The sequence below is a fragment of the Bombus vosnesenskii genome, unplaced genomic scaffold (assembly GCF_011952255.1).
Source record: "Bombus vosnesenskii isolate JDL3184/JDL3185 unplaced genomic scaffold, Bvos_JDL3184-5_v1.1 scf7180000013340, whole genome shotgun sequence".
In the NCBI taxonomy this organism is placed as follows: Eukaryota; Metazoa; Arthropoda; class Insecta; order Hymenoptera; family Apidae; genus Bombus; species Bombus vosnesenskii.
Window position 1 is genome coordinate 964,395 of NW_022882977.1, and position 21,626 is coordinate 986,020.

Here is a 21,626-nt window from a genome sequence, read left to right on the forward strand (position 1 = left end):
AGTCGTAAATTTTTAAATCTCAAATCGTTTCCTTTCATTCCTCTTCTTCCCCGTTTGTATAGAATTTGCCAGCCTAGTTCGCGAACGAGATATGGAAATCTATCGAAACGAAGGCTAACAACGACGGGGAAAATTCGCGACAGGATAAAGTCTGTGCCTTGACACGTTGACTGCCGCGTCACCCATATTCGGGTGACGGGGAAGTTTCTGATCGGGCTGCGTCACCCGTTATTTGACTATTTGCGAAGGATCGTCGTAGGTATTTGAAAAGATATTCCACAGGAAGTAATGAAACTATCGAATTGTTATAAAAGTAACGCGAAAATGGTTTATTAAGAAAATTATTTAGAACGTAGAACTTTAAAGCATTCTATATAAAGCTGAGTTTAATCGGGACAATTTGGACAATAAGTTGTTGTTTTCTTTAAATTTCTTTGTGTCTTTGTTCGGTCCATTCGACGTCTTTTATCTGCACAACATAGTTTGCATGTTGATATTATGCTGAGAATTTTTTGTATTTTCAAACAGCCCTAATAATTTTCCAGTTAATAATTCTCTAAATATTTTAATATTTATATCCTTCCTTGTTGTAATTTTGTAAACCGTCAAAGCGTTTACAATAGAAATTCCCAGAAGGAGTTGAACGCCAAGTTTTCGGTACCGTTTGATTCCTTTTCCAATTGTGATGGCATAAGAAACCATTTGGTCGAAATAATCTATAGCACGCTTTCCTTCGCAATATTCAACAACAGCTAGTCGAAATATAACGATTTGTGTAAAAATATCGATACCTTATAACGCTTTTTAAGAAAATAACTCGAAAAAGGTCTTCGGTCTCTTCGAACCGGTGCGAAATTTTTCTAAGTCCCTACATCCCGGTCGTATCGGTCCGTAGTATACTAAATTTTTAAAACTTTCCAGGGATCAAATAAACGTTTAATTCGACTGTATTACGTCGAAATATAACGATTTGTATAAAAATATCCATACCTTATAACGCCTTTTAAGAAAATAACTCGGAAAGGGTCCTCATTCTGTTTTAATGTTGCAGATATCTGTTGGCTTGCGGAAACAGCACGAATGCTACGATTTTTTTTTTTTTTTTTGTACTTGGTACCATGATGGGAGCGTGTTTTGTCGATAAGATTCTCACATCCGGTGTATTTCTCCATTTGAGTACGACAATCCCGTTATCATCTTCTTTGGATACCATCTCCCCTTTTCCTAGTTTGCAATGAAAAATATCTTTTGGCGGGAATTTTTTGTTATTGTTACTAAAATAAGCGTTAAAAAACTAAGTGTTACTAAAATATCGGTGGGAGTACCTAGCAGAGTACGCTTGGTACAGCGGCACTCGTGGCCTTTTTTTATTTGACTATTTATTACAATCTATTTACAAGACTATTTACAATCAATTCTCATTGGGAATTACAAGTAAGTTATTTTGGCGTGGTACTGTAACTTGGATTACAAGAGTTTATAGTATGTTTGATTCTAGTTGAATCTAACGCTTCAATGTAAAGGGTATCGTCTTTTTAGTCTGCGGATCTGATCCGTCGTGTCAAGTAATTGGGTAACTAATGGATTTTGGTGGTTGTTAACTCTTATATCATATCTGTTACTGAATTTGGATATTTCTTCTTTAACTGTAGGTATCCTAAGGTCGTGATGTACTGTTTCGTTGGTAACATATCGAGGTGCATCTATTAAAGATCTTAGAGCTTTTGATTGGGATCGTTGAAGAATTTCTATGTTGGAATTACTCGCTGTTCTCTATAGTTGGATCCCATAGGTCCAAACAGGTTTTAATATGGCTTTATATAGCATTATTTTACTCTGCACGCTTAAATTGAAACTCATTCGTGTGTGTGCCTGAAGAAGGTTTCATTGAAAACAAGCGCGGCAGTCAACGCGTTAAAACCTGTAAAATCTACTTAACGATCATCTATGCTGGTCACGACGACACGCGATTAATCTGATCCTTAACGAATCTTGCGAGACCTCGCTGCGATCTCCTTTTCCAACAGTCGATCACATCGTTAGGAAGCGTCTGTAGTCGAAATTTAATTGCACCCTCGACTCAAGCTCAACCGAGATACGTGGCGGTGCATTAATCCGATCTTTCCGAATTAGGCGAATTAGGGGACGTGCGAGCACATAGATTATCCGCGAGGACTTTTAGTCCTGTCGGGCTTCTCTTTCTCCACACAAATAACCGAAAGCATCTGCCGCATCCTCTCGGCCCACTCTTTTCGTCTCTGCGTCCTCCACTGTCCCGTGACCGGACCGTTGTACCGGGTGACCGGAAAAATTTCCGAGAATTTGGTCGCACCACTCTGCTAAGCTTTGGTCGTGCTGTTAGCATTAATTGAATTCGAGGTTGGTTCGTCGAGTCATTCGATAGACGGAGAAACAAAGATTAATTATTCCTTGCGATTAGACTGGTTTTTTCTTCTTTTTTCTTTTTGTTACGAATTTAGCCTTTTATTTTAAGCGTTTTATCGACGTGACGAGATAGTTGCCGGTTGGGATAAAATCGGAGAGTGAACGAGGCGGATGATAATTTAATCTTACGAACGGGTGCAGCCGAAATGTGCGTCCGTGCATTAATTCGCGCACGCACGCGCAACAATAGAGTCGGCGACGCATGCACGCCTCGCCTTCTGTTCTATCAGCAACCGTTTAATCCGCGAAATTTATCGGTGCCACTGGTTCCGTTTAATGGGACACAGGTCGACAACGAAATACGATACTCTTCCGATTCTATTTGTTTATGCAACTTGCTACTTTCCATCGGTGTATCCGACTTTCGCATAGTTCCGCTTTCTCCCGTGTAGATTACGAGTTTTCCAACTAAACTTCGCCGGATTGCCACGATAAAGACACTGATACTGTTTAGTCCGATCGCGGAGGTGTCGCGTCAACAGGAATCGTAAATTCGATAATTTACGAGTAGATTATCGACACCACAAACTGATCGATCCTCTATTTCGGTTAGGATAATAGAGCTGGTTGAATTAGTATAACACTGAGTTTAACAGGTTATAATATATACTTTATTCCAACAACTTGTCTCAGAATTATAGAAATGTTTGGAGAGACTCGCGGGGTAAGGTTACGATGTCGAATTGTAATGTCGTTTACAATAAGGTTAGAAGTGTTCGACTCGAATAGTTATTAGCAAGATCACGTTGGTAACATTTTACCGACCGATAAGTTATTAATCGGTTTATTGTCGCCGACACTTACCAACTGATAATCTATTAATCGGCTTTTTGCCGCCGACAATCTTTCTCATTATTTGAGCAGTAATTTGTTATTTAGTATTAAGATACTTTCTTCAGTTGCGTCATTCGCGTTGTTTTGTAAGCTCCCACAGTTTTATACCAATTTGAAAAACTCGCCGTTCGCGATGAACGAAAAGAATGGTATTGGAGAGTCTAAACATAAACAAAGCCGGCGCTAGGGAGAATCTGCGCCTGAGATGCCGTTCGAACGTGCGTATGCTGTTGAATCGCTAGCGGTCGGTAAAGTGTTAATTGTAGTAAAAGTGACTTGCAAGTAGTGAGTTACAGTATCGCGAGAGGTATAAATCGTAAATAAGACGTGAACCGAGAGATGGGTTGAGCGATTTAACGACTAGGCGACTAGTAGAGAGATGTTGATTTATGGTGGGTACTTAAGACTATTGAGGGTACGCAGTAAAGGTGTGTGGACATCCAGTTGCCATCTTGCGTGGGGCCTGGTTTGTGTAGAGAGTCACCGGACGTAACAGATACGGATAGCGATGCGAATGTTTCCGGATAAACGTACGACGTTGCGTCGGGTGGCTCGTGACAGTAAAAAGCACGAAAAACACGCTCGCGTGATGGAAAAACACTCGTTAGCTGTTGTAAATGATAATTAGGGACGCATCGACCGCGACCCATTTCGAATCCTGCAAGTACGTTCGTCGAAAAGCGGTAAAAATGTAGCAACTTATCGAGATAGAAGGACGAACCGATCGTAAATTTCTGTATCGCGCGCCAGCTACGATGTTGACCGAATTCGTTTCCCTTGTATTTTATACTTAGCCCAATTTCTTCGGGGCTCGAGCTTACAGCGATAGAAAATTGCCGGTGCCAGTTTGCAATTTCTGAACGTTAGTCGGGAAATTTATACGCGTATATAGAGATAATACAGGCGATAATGGCGGGATCGTTGCAATCATTTTAGCGTTGCTTACGTGTGGCTTAAATGTTGCCAAAAAGGGAGATTGCCAACTATGATCGATATTATATTTTTATGGAGATCTGTATTAATGCTCGAATAAATGATTCTACAGACCTTGATGTATTTTTATGGCGATCCTGTCGTTAAGAGTGGTCGACTAAATAGCGATCAGTCAGTTTGCAACCGATAGGTTGATATCGCGAACCTTCGACGAGATTAACCCTTCGCACTCGAAATTTTATTTCAATTTCGTTAGCAGCAGCTCGCAACGCTTTCAACTACGTCCGTCATCCTGCGATCCGCACGCTATCTATTCCAAGTTTGAACTCTTCGCACTCGAGAGGCGACTCTCCCTGTTTATGTTAGATTTCTACATGTCCAATTGATGAGAGTGCAACATCGGTTCGTAAATTGGTTCCTTAGCTCTTTGTGTTCTTTGTTAGGAAGTGTAAAGTGTTAGACTTTAACATTTAGCCAACCGCGCGCGCCACAGCGAGCTATACGTTTCCATCATGCAATTTTTCAAGTATCGAGGACTACTATTCACTACTTGAAAAATAGAGAAGTCTAAAAATTGTTTAAGTGGTTAATTATATTTGCAGGAATAATTTTATTTTACGATTTCATACATCGTTTGTACGAAACGTCAAATTAAAAGTATAAAGAAATATAGGTAAAATTAAAAATATCAACCCTTTGCACTTTGGAATTTTACTTCAATTTCGTTAGCAGCAGCTCGCGACGGTTTTAAGCGTTTTATTTGAAATTTACTTGGACTAAAAAATAAGACAATTTAAATAAATAAAGGAAGATAGAAATTCACTTAAATACCAGTTTTATTCGCACTATTGTTGTATTTTCTAATTTTTAGACAAAGCAGCTCCTGAGATAAAATCTGACATCGAGTCACACTCGACATAGCAGTGCAAAGGGTTAACGTTCAACCTGAAGGTAAATTAAATGTATCGAGTGGTAGTACGATTTGGTTATTTATTTCCACTTTTTAATATACACGAAGCGTATAGTATAGTTTAATGAAGTTTGGATGAAGACAGTTGTAAGATCTTGTTGACCTGTTCAATTTCATGTGCGTCTATAGGAAGGTCATGTTGTATAGATATTTTGGAATCAGGACGAAGGAAATTTGCCACGGTTGATTTATTATGTCGATGACGCATCCAGGAGAAGCATATCGTGAAAAACTAATTAATAACTGCGTCATCTCCTTCCAACGGATCAGAGGAGATACAGAATACTTCGTCGTTTCTTTGAGCACTTTTTCATACTCGCGAAGAACGTCAGAGAAAGCTATCAAAAAGCAAATAAATTATCTGTGAAGCAGAGGCGACTTCAGCTTCGCGTGTTTCCTTACGAGCTGAAAATCGCCGTCTCTTTCCAGCGTGTTATAGCGAACCTGGCACGGAATTTCACGCTGGCGCAATAATTGTCCTTAACTCCGCCAACTTCTCGTCATTTATTGATGACGTTATCGTCGGCTGTAGCTATAGTCAGCTGTCGCTGCTGAAATCTCGTCCGTCGAATTTTCCTAACGCGATGCCCAGTGCACCGTGCATTTTCCTCCAGGCACAGCCGCAAGCGATCGCAGCGATCGACGGCCGAGCTGACCCACGCGACAAACCGTCGCCAGAAATTTGGAAATTCGCGTCTAACGATGAGTCGATAAAACAGACGATAACTCGTTGCGATCGATCTAATACGGTCCAACGTGGTTTGTGAATTATATTCGATGAGTTGTATGCTGCAAACTTTTGCCCCCCCCCCCTCCCCCACCATTTTCGCTTTTATCGTCCCCCGTAAGTTGCCAGCGAGCTTCTACCAAGGCGTTTATTTTCGGTGGAAATACGAGCTCTCGCAAAGAGGTGCCTTTTAAATAAACCGGTTGAGAAATCTAATGGAGCTGTTCGCTCGTTTGCTCTACGTTAACGGCTTTGGACGTAAAGACAGATGCGAAGGTTTTACGATACGTCGATGACGATGTGATATGCCTGCTGCAACTTAAGGGAATGTACATCGGCTGTTTTCACGAGTGCAGCGCAGGAATTTGGCGACTTTAATTACACGCTGATTTAATTATAAATTGATTGACAATCAGACGATGGCTGGCTTGCAGACTCTAACGTTGTATTGGGTTGCCCGAAAAGTGTCTTTCTTGACAGACGCGTCTTTTACAACGATGCATCTTTATACAAACATGAAATCTGATCAGTCGAACGTTGTGATCTTTATTTTGATAGAACAAAATGGATCATAATGGATCATTCGATAAAATAATATAAAATAGAAAATGTAGTGCATCCGTTATTTCTTTACAAAACGAAAGAAACGTTTCGGGCGACCTAATAATTACGTGTTTATTTCTACAGGAAAATTTTACGCTGCAACTAAGTTTCTTCTCCGCGGTGGATAAGAAATCTAACTTTTATACATAACTGCATTCTTTAATGAAGCCAAGGTGGATTTTTTCTTAGCTCATCAAGAGGTTTAATTTGATTCTTTCATTCTCGAAATTAGCAAGAAAAGTTCAATTTTTCCGAAACAGCTTTTCATCCACAAATTCACGTGACGTAGGAAGAAAGAACGATATTTTCTCCCTTTTATTTTTTTCCCACAATACACTAGTTTGTCAGCTGTTTCAGGCAGGTGTGAACATAACCCTGTTTTCCATTATTTCCTTATAAAACGAAAGAAACTTCTCGGACGATCTATTACCTATCACCGTTGCAAATCGACAAATCGCTCGAGTCAAGCCGCGCGCATTGTGTCTATGTTAAAATGTACACAGATGTCCCCAAGGAAGAAGCTTGATGAGTTTACCGATAGAGGGATATTGCGGAAAGAAACGTTCCTGGAGCTTTTAACACTTTGACTGCCACGCTGAAATCACGTGTTTCGCTGAGGGCGCCACGGGAGTATTTTTATTATTCAAAGCATATAATGGCAAAACAATAATAAATTGATGATGTAAGACAACATTCTTGCCCAATGGACCGTTTATCTTATTAATCAACGGGTGACCACCGTGGCACCTTGGTAACTATTGATAGCGACATATTATAACAAGGCTTCGTTTATTTCAACAAACCATTCGCATTGGTTATTTCGACGTAAGCAGAACGTGCGGAATATATTGTTGAAACGTGTAGAAGATATTAGTAAACGGTATTATGATTATTGTTATGATTTCGACGAAACATTCGACTGAAATAGTAGAGGTCCGGAAAAAAATGATGTTTCTGATAAAGCAATGGTAGTGGTAGATTACAAGAGAGGAAAATGTGCTGTAGATTTATCAGATCGAACGATAGCGTGTTCTACACCACATAGAAGAACTCTCGAGTGGTATATAAAATTAGCTTTCGAGTTATCGTTAAATACATCCATTTCAAACGCGATGATACTCTATAAACAAGCAACAAAAACAAAAATCGAGGTATCGGATTTTAGAATGGCACTCGCAACGCACCTTGCACAGTGCCATTTACCAGAGCCGTCAAATATATTTATTCGATAAAGATTGCGACACGAAATGCAGAAGAAAGAAGGGCAAGTGCACCTGGCATGAAAATTTTGCAGAGAGTGCTATAAAAAAATGTTAAACAATTAGAATGAAAAATTGCTAAGAATCGGACCAAAAAGGTGACCACCTATCGTCCAGATTGTATCGACGAGCCACGTTTATGTTTAAAGTGTTTTAACACAGTGCACCGTTAGATGCGACATTTGTTCTCATTTTTTTTATTGATGTTCTAATAAAAATGTTTAATTGTTCAACGGGGCACTTCTAATTTCAAAGTATCTTCTATTTATCGGTTATATTGAAAATACCCTAACTGTCAATTTTCATACAATTTTTACAATTGTAAGAAGTTGAGGCGTTCCGGTCGCTAATGACCACCGTGGCGCCACAGGAAAAACCATGGCCGGTCGTATATGACCAACATGGCAGTCAAAGTGTTAAGCTAATCGTTCGATCGTGAATAATATTTTCAATCTGTCTTGAAACCGTCTGGTCGCGTGAGGTCATCGGAATCGTGTGACTACATCGAAGTAGCTACGTTTAATCCGTGCCATAGTAATATATTCGTGGCTACTATAATAGTCGCGTTGTAAATGAAGTCAGTGCGGAAGTTGCGCATCGATACTGCACTTAGATCCTGAACCGAACCGGTTGTCGCTGCAGATAGCGATAAAGGAACATGGTTGCACGGTATGGCTGACGCTAGGTTTTTTTCCCCCGGACACGCTAAAAACCTCGTCGATAAGCATGGCGTGTAAACCTACGACCGTTACCACCGTTTCTCGCGTGAACGCTGTTCGATACGGAATTCGTTGAAAAAATTCACTCGATCCTTCGGCGATTCTTTCTCCGCTCGATCATAAAATACAAAGCTGGAAATTATCGGAGGATCGAGGGCGCTTCTGACACTGTCCGCGCGAACACAAGCTTCAGCGCGTCAAACCATGGCGGCAATTGCTAGCCACAATTCGTTACGCGTCACGTGTACATTTTTAAAGGTGGCGTGCGCGATTGCGAGACTAATTGAGGCCTTGATACCGCCAGGAATTACCTGCACTTTCTGGGGGAACTCGTTTCTTTCCACGGAACGTAGTATGGATTTACCCTGCGGCTTCCACGCTGCTCGTGTCGCTCCTTTCAGTTCCAACTTTTGTTTTCTGCTCTTCAGCAGAAATTCCTCGCTTCCGTTCGGAAATACCGATGGTTCGCGCGATCTGCACTTTCAACAGGGACTATAAATTCACTGATTCACGGCGCACGTCCAATTAGGATCGCGAGTAACGATGAAAGATCGGCTTTAACAGAAGCTGCTTCGTTATGGATTCACGGCGGTTTCTTTGGCCGCCAAGCGACTGGTAGGCGGAGCCAAGTGAGCGGAGCACGTGGCGCGCGTGGTACGCTGCCTCGAAGAACTGGACGTGCCGCAGTTACCTTTCGACCTGTCAACAATAGACGTAGCGCGTCGCACGCGCCACGCCACTCATTTTCTTCCACGCTTCGACCGCGAAAACACTGCCGCCACGTTCGTGTGCAAAAAAAGTAAAACTTTCAATCGACACAGTGCTCCGTTTTCTTTTCCCTCGTCGTTTAAACCGTGCGTTTGTTTCATCGCCGGAAAGTGCACCGAGTTCCATCGGGAAAGATGGAAACTTACACTTGCGCTGGTGGTTCCGAAAAATACTGAGACGGTGTTCGATTTCATAGTGACGTGACGAATTGTCCAGCAGCTTTAGACGAGGCGGGTAGTGGATCCGAGTGAGGAGCGGAACGATCGAAAGTGAGAGGTCGAGTCGAGGCGAATCAACCGACAATTCTTCGTGACCATGGCTGGCCGCGTCGTTTCGAGTTATATCGCGGAAAGAACTTGCATCGAACAGTGCGACTTCCGATCGAATATCGTCGCGAGTTAGAATCTACTCGCTTTCGATTCGGTGATCTTGAAAACATCGAAAGCGATAAATAACCGCTCAACGTGTCCTACTGTTTGCCACGCAAGTGGCCGTAAAAACAGTAGAAATATGTTTCGTTCGGGTATCACGTTTCCGCGACAAGTTTTCTGCGAAACGATGAGCTGTTCGTTCGAAATGTTATTCGTCAGAGCCACGGCGAAAGTGTGTGCTGTAGTGTCGTACGGAGTATCGATTACCATTTCTGGAGTAGCTGGAACGATAATAGAGGCATAAATATTACTCGAACATTGCGGTCTGCCGCTTTAGCCTCTGACGTCACGCTCTCCGGTCCAGCGAGTCGGTGTCGTCCTTACACAAATTTTTCAAAGATTTTCGCGTCAATCGTCGATCGCACGCAGTGAAAAGTGGTTGGTCGAGTGTGTTTAGTGAATTGTAGCTTGGACGCAATTGCATCCGATCTGACGTTCGATTACTTTACTTTCTTCGCGAAAAAGGCTTTGGTTTTGAATTGCGTTACGTTAATTTTTTGTAATTAAATAATAATTACAAATTAATTGATAATTAGGTTTCTAGTCGCGGTAACGAGGTGGTGTGGCGGTTCAGTGGTTTCTTTGTCGGGAAGTTGCTCCTGGCTGATTTTTTGCCGACGATCAGGCACGTTCGAGCTACGCCTCCAAAGGAATAGAATTTCCACTCTCGAGTACCTGTGTATAAACAACGGGATGTCGTGATCGTTAAGAGTCGCGAGAGCATCGCTTTGAATGGAGTACTCGTTAAGCGTGAAAACGAGAGAAGGTCCGCCAACGACTCGAACTTTCCTATTGCGGGATACTCCCGTTAACCTCTTAGGTACAACGCGCCACTATAGTGGCTTTCGCGAATGTCATCTTATATTACGACGCGCCACTATGGTGGCTCACTCTACTCGCTCATTCGCTCACCGTTTCAACTAAATGATCTTTTTCAAATGTCTCGCTTCGCACTCTTTTGTGCTCTCGCAACGTTCTATGACAATGTTAACGATATACAGACAGAATATATAGTCTTTGTTTTTGCCAGTGTCAAATATCAATTTTTTGCGTTAAAATAAACGTACTATTATTAGATGCTCCTTTTAACATACCGATCCGTCTCCTTCTAATTTCGTAGAATCTTCAAGCTGAAAATATCGCTTGGAAATAGAAAACGAAGAGCAATTTGAAAAACACTATCGCGCTATGAGCGTGAAAATTGTGACGTGTATGTGGTGCTTTAAAATATATCACACTCGATTGTATTATCGATTATTAAAGTAAATTATTCAAGTTCAAGTATACGCATCGTATCTTTACGAAAAATTATAATTTAATTATCAAAAACTTCGTTCCAATGTGCTCGCGTAGGCAACACCATGATCCGTCACACGTTGCAGTGCCGTATCGTTTACGCGTGACGTGTATGTGGTGCTTTAAAATATATCACACTCGATTGTATTATCGATTATTAAAGTAAATTATTCAAGTTCAAGTATACGCATCGTATCTTTACGAAAAATTATAATTTAATTATCAAAAACTTCGTTCCAATGTGCTCGCGTAGGCAACACCATGATCCGTCACACGTTGCAGTGCCGTATCGTTTACGGGTGAAACTCTGCCGTACAAAGAAACGGCCCATGCAAAATTCAGTACCTAAGAGGTTAACAAACGTCACCTCTCGTCATTTGTTCAAGATCGTGACATTTTTCGTACACCAACCTCGGCAATATTACTCGAACTGTACCAGTGCGGATAGTTGCATACGTCGTTGGAGAGAAACGATAGTCGTTGTTCGCCGATATTGTAACTTCGTTTTGCATTCGGTGGAAGAGCAGAAAAATATGGTAACGGAAATGAAGTAAAGAAAAGGTAAATTCAGCGAATAAGCAATGGCGGAAGATTGACTCGCGGTGCGGAACGCGAACGTTCTATTTCGTTGAACGAGGGTCGCGTGACTGAAATCGATGGACGAAAAGTCGCGTTTATCGCGATCCGCTCGGTAACGGAGGCTGCAACACCGCAATGCTGCATCGTGCGACTCGCTCGACAGAGAATGGAACAAAGCTCGGCAAACGAATTGCTCTTCGCGTTCGTCCGTTTGAAATCGTCGGTGCGGAAACGTACGTTTCGTACGAGCTGCTTTTTCCTTCGTTTCGAATCGAATTGGAACGTAAGGGGCGATCGATCGTCGTCGTTGCTGGTGAAATCGCGATTAGAATTTTTCAGAAAATTCGCTCGTAAGACGGTTAGACTAGGGAAATTCTTTTCTCTCCGACAAAGGGGAATTTCTTTTATCGACGGTCTTGTTGGGTTATTATCGGTTGGGTTAAAATTGAAATAGTAACGCGAAACACGTAATTGGTAAACAGGTCACGGCGGGTTCTCTCGACGAAGCACGGGACGCAAAGAGTTGGAATTTGTAACACGTGCGAGACACTCGATTAATTTTAGCGATCACGCTGCGTATAAATCAATCGGAGCTCTTTCGCAAAATGGGACCTCGTTTTTCAGTTTTCGCCAGATACACAGAGAATGCGAGACTAGCGGATCTCGGACACGCGGTGCTGCTTCTTCCTTAACGGAGAACTCAATCCCCTTAAGTAACTTCCTTTCAACTCGACTACTACGCTTAGTTCGCAAAAAAAAAAAAAAAAGAAAAAAAAGAAATCCTTCTTGCAGAAAGCTTGCAACGAAAGTTTCTTTGTAACTCACCGGCGTTAAGAGATACCATTACTTTTTATTCGATGAAACGAATCGACGATAGATGTTGCACGTTCGTCTGCCTTACGACCATCTGCGATTCGCCAACCTAAGGTGACGTTCGTGCTGTCGAGCAGTTGGCGGTTTCTCGTGTACGAACCAATTCCTATTCAGTGTAATCGTAACGAAGAATGTGTGAAAGAAAAGACGAAACGGTAAAGTGATAGAAGATTAAAAAAAAAAAAAAAAAAAAAAATAAATAAGTTGAGTCGGGGAAGGTGTGAAAGTACAGGCGATCGGCGATAAGCGAAGGGGATGCGCGACCTTGGTCGATGCTGGTCTCGAGGATTATTTTAAAAGAGGGACAAGGCCACTTATGGAGCGGCACGACGAGCGGTTCCTACGGCTGAGAACGAAACGGGCAGACGGTCGATCGGGAAGCGGGGCTGAAAATAGAGAGCGCCAGGCTTCACGGAGATACGACATGACACCGGACACGGATCATCCACGCTCGTAGCTTCGGCGAGGTATTATGAAACTGGAATGGCCATCGAGTTCTCTGTTGCCCGTGGAGATTGAGGTATGGCCGCGGTAGCCGGCATCTATGGCTTCTCAGAGGACCGACACGTCAGATATTCCGAGCATCGGCAGCATCCGTGAGTTTCACGTGAAAGACGAAAGCGAATCGATAGCCCCGAACTATCTTAGACTACTTTTGCTTGAACGTTTCTCGCTTACGGTTACGCCACGCGATCCTTTTGTCGCGCTATTTTGCCGTGTCTTTTGGGAAAAGGAACAAGAACCGTACGAATTATTCCGCGTTATCGCCGTCAACATTTGCCGCGGATGAAATTTTGCACAGATTCCTAGCGAAATTCTACGGATCGTTTTTTTTTTCCCGAAAGACCCGTAAAAAGCGGACGGGATGAGAACTTCCTTTGGGACGTGCTGCATCGTACAGGGTTTCTTTCCTATTTTTTCCTCGCTTTTCTACCTTCGTACTTTCCATGGCTGTAAATCATTTGAATGCGGGTTACGTTGCATGCACTGTGTTAACGAACATCCGAACTGTCTTCCACCTGGAAAAATAGCGCTTCCGCTGACATCTACTTCAATTCAAACATTCGCCATAGTACGTTCAACCTTTAAACGTTCTTTATTTAAATATAGCCGTCGTATCGTAAACGCGAATCTTGCGAACTCGAGTCGACGGTAAACGATATTTCGCGCGAGTTCAGGACGAAAGCTGGACGATTGGCGTGCAATTTATTAGCGCAAAACTTCTTAGCACGGATGAAGGGAATCTCGTCGAGGCTGGTCGAAGCAGTTTTAATTGCGCTGCAGTTTGGTCCACGGATATTTGTAGAGGATGTTTAGTCGTGTTCAACTCACGTCGGGGTTACCAATGTAGAGGATGGTTTGTTGTTTGAATAACGAGATAACTTGCTGTGGAAACCGTCAAGTTTATTTTAAGATAACAAATAAATAAAAACGGACAATATTCGCTAAGATGCTGAGGTGGATATGTCGTGTTAGGTGCGAAAGAAACACTCGAGTATATTTAACGACATATATTTATCAACTTACACTTTGCTTAGGATTCGCGATTACAAGTTCGACTTCGGGTTCAAGTTCAAGTTCGGATGATGATTGCTTAAGATGTTGAGAAACTCGAATCAATTATTACTGCTAACTACCAACTATCGACTTGGACAGGCGTCTAACGACTGACCTTCCGTCAGGATGATGCTGCAGACGAAAACTATGATGGGGTGTGTCTAAGGATACGAGATCATCGGATTAGTTGAGAAAAGCCTCGGTTCGGACAGTGAGGGAAATTGACGTTGCTGTTAATTGGTTAATTTCTGTGTTGATGGTTGGAGAAGGATGCTAACCGCCCTTGACAGAAAGTTGCCAGCGGGAAGCATCGTACGTGAGAAAAGCAGATTTTCTGTATCTTCTCGTAGTAGGTGATAGATTTAGGGACTGTTAAAACAGAGACTATTTGTTCCTTTGGAGAACCTTAGCTAAATAAATCCTCAGATTTATAGCGAGTCCTTGGGCTAGCTTTTTTTTGTTTTTATTTGGTAGACTTTTTACAATCAATTCTCATTGGGAATTACAAGTAAGTTATTTTGGCGTGGTACTGTAACTTGGATTACAAGAGTTTATAGTATGTTTGATTCTAGTTGAATCTAACGCTTCAATGTAAAGGGTATCGTCTTTTCAGTCTGCGGATCTGATCCGTCGTGTCAAGTGATTGGCTAACTAATGGGTTTTGGTGGTTGTTAACTCTTATACCATATCTGTTACTGAATTTGGATATTTCTTCTTTAACTGTGAGTGTCTTAAGGTCGCGATGTATTGTTTCGTTGGCAAAAAACCAAGGTTTTCTTTTTTATTTATTAAAATTTACAATCAATTCTCGCATTGAGAATTTTCAGTAATTTTCTCTGGCGTGGCGCAGTGACATGGCTAATTATTTATAATAAGTTAATACTTTATTATAGATAAGTATAATTTATAAGTAAGTATTGTAAATAAGTAAATATTACTTAATATAAATATCTAATTAAATCTAGTGTTTAGGTCTAACGGGTAGTGTCTCTTCAGCCTGCGGATCTGGTCCGACTATCAAGTAATCCAGTAATTAGGGGATTTCGATGTTTGTTGACTCTTTCGCTATATCTGTCGCTATATTTTGCTATTTCCTCTTTGACTGTGGCAACATACCAAGGTGCACCTATTAAGGACCTTAGAGTTTTTGATTGGAATCGCTGGAGAATTTCTATGTTGGAATTACTCGCTGTTCCCCATAGTTGGATCCCATAGATCCAAACAGGTCTTAATATGGCTTTATATAGCATTACTTTACTCTGCGTGTTTAAGTCGGAGCGTCTGCCAATAAGCCAGCAGAATTTTTTTAGTTTTCATTTCATTTCAGTTGTTTGGATTTATCTACAGTGTGCCGTTCCCATGTCATTCTTCTGTCCAGAATCATGCCCAGATGTCTGACTGTATCTTTGTTTGGAATTGGAATATTATTTACGGTCACCCGTGGGCAGGATTGTTTTCGCAGCGTGAAGGTTATATGACTTGATTTATTTTCATTTATTTTGTAGCGCCATTTGTGGGGCCACTTTTCCATAGAGTCGAGACCTCGCTGGAGAGTCGAGGAGGCAATTATCGGGTCTCAGTGGGATGCTAATAAAGCTGTATCATCAGCAAATGTCGCTGTGGCTATCTCTGTTAAAGTTGGCAAATCGACAGTGTAAATGTTGAACAGCAGAGGTCCAAGGACACTGCCTTGGGCTATGCCAGCTTCTATTGGAAATGTTGCGGTTATAGCGTCTAAGTATTTAATCATGATCAGCCTATTCCTTAGGCTAACTGAAAATATTCTGTGCAATCTGGCAATCATCTTGTCAGAAGAAAGTTTACTGTCGAGTGCCTTTACAACGCTCGTACTAACAGATTCGCTAAAGACAGTGTACAAATCGCTAATAAGATCGTTCGAGACTAATTCATAACTGATAGATACTGATATTGATTCGCACGACTGGCTGATAAACTGGAGAACATGGTCATCTATTTATACTGATCGAGGGGGTGCCGGAAAATTCAAATTAGTCTTCTTCTTATTTTCTTAGTCGAGTTTATTTATCATTACATTGTGTACGTCCTAACGATGTTGATACTCCGATGCAAAACAACAACATGATTCGAATTGTTCTCTGGCTCCATGTACCGCTACATTTTTTGACGATTTCATTTCAAACTGATTTCGAAGGAGGAATTTTAAAGGCGATAAAAAAAAAGTGGTAAACGAGAGAGACAAGGCACCGGTGATGGGATTAAAAAAGAGTTGGCTCGTAAAATGCGTTCGAGTCGAACGGGGAATTACAAAGGGAGAAGAGTTCTTTGGCGTCGGCGGATGCATGGTATAACTCGCATTTTCCAGCCGAGCTGCCTTCCCGTAACGCTTACTCGCAACTTGGTAATTGAATAATGCAGATGCGCAATAGGACACGTGGTTCGAGTCACTTGGTTACGCTGATCCTTTGTCAATCACTTTGCGCCTATACTCGCTGCGTTCGAAGAACGAAACACCGCTTCTTGTTATGTACACGTTCAATCGATCCTCCTACTCGGTGAAACCATATAAACGCATATTGTTGTGAACATAAACTTTCCCTCACTTTTCCCCTGTATTTCTTAATCGAATCGAACCGAGCTATGTTTCCGCATAGAAGAGATTTATCTTCTTCTTTTTCCTCTTCTAACTGTTTGCAACGAAACTATTATTCGTAGGGTTTCTCATGGGCCGAGAGGGATCGCAAAGTACAAATGACAGAGTCAATTTGGCCAGGAGTTAACTTTACGAGCGATATATTTTATTGGCGTTGGAAGAAAGAAGCTGGAACAGTTTCGAGATATAAACGCGGATGTACTTGTTCCGCTGTGCGCGCTGATTTTCTCAAAATTGGCTATGGACTAGCACCGACCCAGTTGCAAAGTTTTTACCGCCACGAGTCGTAGAAATTGGTCGTTGCATTTGCATTCTCCGTGTGGCAAACTACGCAACGTCCGGCTATCTCTTCCCGTACTTTCCGAACGTTTCTCCACCGTCGCTGTATCTTTCGTTCTGCAAATACCGCCAGGAATGTTACATTCATTTACAAGGACACCCGTTACGTAATATTTCGATTAGACGTATAAATACGCGAAAGTCACGGTCGATGGGAAGAGAATGGTCGATTATGATCGTGAATTGACAACTACGTTAACAAGCAGCAACACGACCCCCCCACCCACCCGAAACACCTATATTTCATCGACTTTGTCAGCAATTAAGGCCGAAGCTCTTAGCAATTAAGATCGGGCTGATTCTCATCCACCTCCGCGAGCCATGAAAATTCCAACTTGGAAGAAGCGTTTGCACGCGTAAATCGGGAAATCGCGACCGGATTAATCACCGGTGTCGATGTTTTCTTCTCCAGCTATTGCTCGCTTGTATATCGATAATCTCGGCGGTGCACACATATGTACGGAAGGGCGGTCGCGACAGTGCAGAGGAGTAGAGTTGAGACGTGCCACGGTCGTGGGTTAATTGATTTCCAATAGCTGGCTGACTGACCGGCCTTCGGAGCCGCGTACAAGCGCAATCCTGTGTCCCCCACACAATCAACTACCGATATGCTAACTGCGGAACAGATTGTACCGATTAAACGGCGATTGAGAATTCATAGGTCCGTATCGGTGAATGGCGCCAGTTAATTGCATTTTGCAACCACCTTCTCTCCTCTGTTGACTTTATCGTTTCGTTTCTTCTTTTACTTACTTGGCCGCATTTCGTCCTGCCTGCGGTTAACGCGAGCACTTAGCCAGCTGCATTTCGTGGTTACCGATGAGGTGGCCCGTTTAATTCTGCTAATCGAGCGACGCATTCAAAAGGCCGTGCGGTGCAAGCTCGAAACGAAAATTCGATTTCCACTGCAATTTCGTTCAGCCGTCTGCTGTCCTGTATCGATCGAAGCTACTCTCACCAGGCGTTCAAAACGTTCGTTAGTTTTTGCCATTTTTGTAAATCGTTAAATAGACGATAGATATTGTACGTTTTTCCTTAGGTTTTCTTTAACACTAGAACTACCGATAGTTAACACGAAGATATTTCTACTAAAAGCAGTGAGAATGACTGGTGTTTAAAAAATACGTAATAATAGAATATTTGTATATTTATTGATTTATTGCTTTCTTACGGAATAAATTCCATGTTATTTAGTACATTTTTGGTATTATTAATCCATCTGGGACCATGATCGACCTGAACGAGGGTTGGACACATTTATAAAATTGTAGAACCAATTGTAGATCTTTTGATTGCTGTGGTATTTTTAGCGTTAGCATCTAGCGATCTAGCGATCGATCCGGAATTTCCCTGGTATCTGATATCATTATATCGAATGATACGCAGTAAAAATTGTAAAAACGTGTGGGAAGTTGTAGAAAACGAGGAAACTGGTTAATGGGAGTTCGATAAACTGCTCGCAGGACCCTTTTACGCTTTGACAAGTATCAGTCATTTTGGCTGGTGTTGGTATAAGTAGCCTTGATACAAAATTATTTTGAATTTGAATACATAAAAAACAAAATAAAATTAATTATATGAATTGTATGAATTGTGATCCCTAAGCGAGGTTTGACAAATTTGTAAAATTGTAGAACCAGTCATTTTGACTGATGTTGGTATAAGTAGCCTTGATACAAAATTATTTTCAGTTTGAATGCATAAAAAACAAAATAAAATTCATTATATGAATTATATGAATTATGATCCCTAAGCGAGGTTTGACAAATTTGTAAAATTGTAGAACCAGTCATTTTGACTGATGTTGGTATAAGTAGCCTCGATACAAAATTATTTTGAATTTGAATACATAAAAAACAAAATAAAATTCATTATATGAATTACATGAATTGTGATCCCTAAGCGAGGTTTGACAAATTTGTAAAATTGTAGAACCAGTCATTTTGACTGATGTTGGTATAAGTAGCCTTGATACAAAATTATTTTCAGTTTGAATACATAAAAAACAAAATAAAATTCATTATATGAATTGTGATCCCTAAGCGAGGTTTGACAAATTTATAAAATTGTAGAACCAGTCATTCTGTCTTGTGTGGTATTTTTAGACTAGATTGAGGTTAGGTTAGTTCTAGTCTAGAACTGCCACACCAGTCAAATTGACTGATTTTACAATATTATTTTAAAATTCCTACTTCGCGTTATATTTTTTTCTACAATGATGTAGTGACTTTGGCAATGATAACTAAAAAAACAATATAATGAATTTTCTTTTCTTTTCTTATGTATTCAAACTAAAAATAATTTCGCATCAAGACTACTTATACCAACACCAGTCAAAATGGCTGGTACATATCAAAGTGTAAAAGAATGCTGCGATCTGTTTATCGAACCCCAATTAACCAGTTTCTTCGTTTTCTACAACTTCCTACACGTTTTTACAATTTTTACTGCGTATCATTCGATACGATGATATCAGATATCAAAACAATTCCAGATCGATCACTAGATCGCAAAATGCTAAACGATCGTTCGTTCCCAGTATGACAATGGATCTCCTCACACTTGCAGGTTTCTTCAATACGTTTCGATTGAACAGAATGCAACGAACACATTCGACTAGCTTCCCATTTACGCGCTGTTCCTGTCAGACGCGATACCAACGATCGGCAAGTTTCGGGTAGAACTCGCGCGTAACAGCGACCTTCGCCACGGTATACGGAAAGTTAAGAGATCGGCGGTTTACACGGGACCGGTCGCGTTTCCCTTTTGTCCGCTTTCGACTGAGCGCGATGGGAAGTGACTGAAGTCAGAATCGGATCGATTAAAAGTGTGGAAATGGCCGAGCTGCCAGTTGCACGTGCGTGTCCCGGTTGAAATTTGTCAGGCTGCGAGTGTAATGGCTACGGGCAGCTTTTCTGTACGCGTATAGGTGCGCAAATGAATTTCAGTTAGGCGCGTTGTGCATGGAACGACTGGTCGTTTGTTCGCCGGTGATTTTGACGTATTAATTATCAGGCTGCCTTCGAGCCTCGTTTGTTATTGTCTTGCCAGCCGCCACCAGCCATTTGTCTAAAAAATCCGCTCGATTCGATATTAATGTGTGGCCGATCCAACGACCAAGATTGATAAACGATAACGAGGCGACGGAAGGTAACTGCGATCGTGCACCGTATCGATAATTAATCGTAAACAGTAGTTTTAAGCGTCGTTATGACGATTTCACGCTGTTCGTTGCAATTAATTTTGACACCTAATTTTCAAATAGCAGGCACAACCGATGTCGATTTTTCAACGACTCGGTGGTAAAGATCGATCGCAATCGAAAGATTTGTTGGCGTTTGGTTGTATCGATGAATCGACAGTGTCGTGAAAAAGTTGGGCTATGGTGCGCGAACGTGCTCGAGAACGATCATCGATGCAAAATGCGAGCGATGCAGAGTTGCTCTGCAAAGCTGGCAGAAACAAGTTTCTGCTATCGTTGGTTAATCCGATACGGATACAAGAATGGTTTTTCCTGTAAAATGGTAGACAATGGTAGGGATAATGCAACGCCGCGCGTCGTTGTTGGAGCGGCATCTCTGAATACGGTACAGCAGTGTGGCAAGTGCGGAACACGGGTTTGACTTTACCGACCGTCTGGATATCCGCGTTTGATACAGCGATACGGCACACGAGATGAACGCTCGCGATTCAAATCTTCCTACTGATCGGACGTCTCCGACGAAACGCGGTTCTGATCGTCGAACGTTGTCGTTGTCGTTAAACTTTCACGTGTATTACAAGAAACTTTGAATCTTCGCATATTTTTTAAATTGCATATGTTATACTTATTCAAATTATATGTCTCTTATATATATATTTTTCAAAAATCTCCTATATGTTTCTTCTAAAACGAATTTTCCAAAAGAAGCAGGAAATTATTCTCAAGTGGAAGAACGCGTTGAATAAAACGCGATTATAATCATCAAACGTTGCCATTCCTCTTCAAACGTTCACGTGTATTACATGAAACTTTGAATCTTCGCATATTTTTTAAATTGTACAAACTTATTAAAATTATGTCTTTCTTATATATATTTTTTTTAAACTTTCCAAAAGAAATAGGAAATTATTCTTAAGTGGAAGAATGAATTGAATAAAACGTGATTATGATCGTCGAACGTTGATGTTCTTCTTTTTAAACTTTCACGTGCATTACATGAAACTCTGAAGCTTCGAATATTTTTTAAATTGTACAAACTTATTAAAATTGTGTGTTTCTTACATACAAACTTATTAAAATTATATGTTTCTTATATACATATTTTTTTTAAACTTTTTTAGAACTTTCCGAAAGAAGCAGGAAAGTATTTCTGCGTGGAAACATACGTCGAATGTAACACGATTATGATCGTTTAAGACTGTCATTCTTCTTTTCAAACTCTCATGTGTATTATATGAAACTTTGAATCTTCGCATATTTTTTAAATTGCATATGTTATACTTATTCAAATTATATGTTACTTATATATATATTTTCTCAAAAATCTCCTATATGTTTCTCCTAAAACGAACTTTCCAAAAGAAATAGGAAATTATTCCTGCGTGGAAGAACGCGTTGAATAAAACGCGATTATAATCATCGAACGTTGTCATTCCTCTTCAAACGTTCACGTGTATTA

The 21,626-nt window shown here is 41.0% G+C and overlaps 1 protein-coding gene across 14 annotated transcripts in view; it reads left to right on the plus strand.

Annotated features, from left to right (window-relative positions):
* The window catches only part of LOC117236237 (potassium voltage-gated channel protein Shaker), a 187,797-nt gene that overhangs the window by 104,991 nt on the left and 61,180 nt on the right, over positions 1–21,626 (plus strand). Inside the window, exon 1 of one of the 14 annotated variants that reach the window (XM_033499003.1) lies at positions 12,367–13,033. The exons of the other annotated variants lie outside the window; for them this stretch is intronic. Within the exon in view, the coding sequence (XP_033354894.1) occupies positions 12,960–13,033 (74 nt within the window). The 5' untranslated portion in view covers positions 12,367–12,959. Of the gene's footprint in view, positions 1–12,366; positions 13,034–21,626 lie in introns of those variants that run through there. 14 annotated transcript variants of the gene reach the window in all.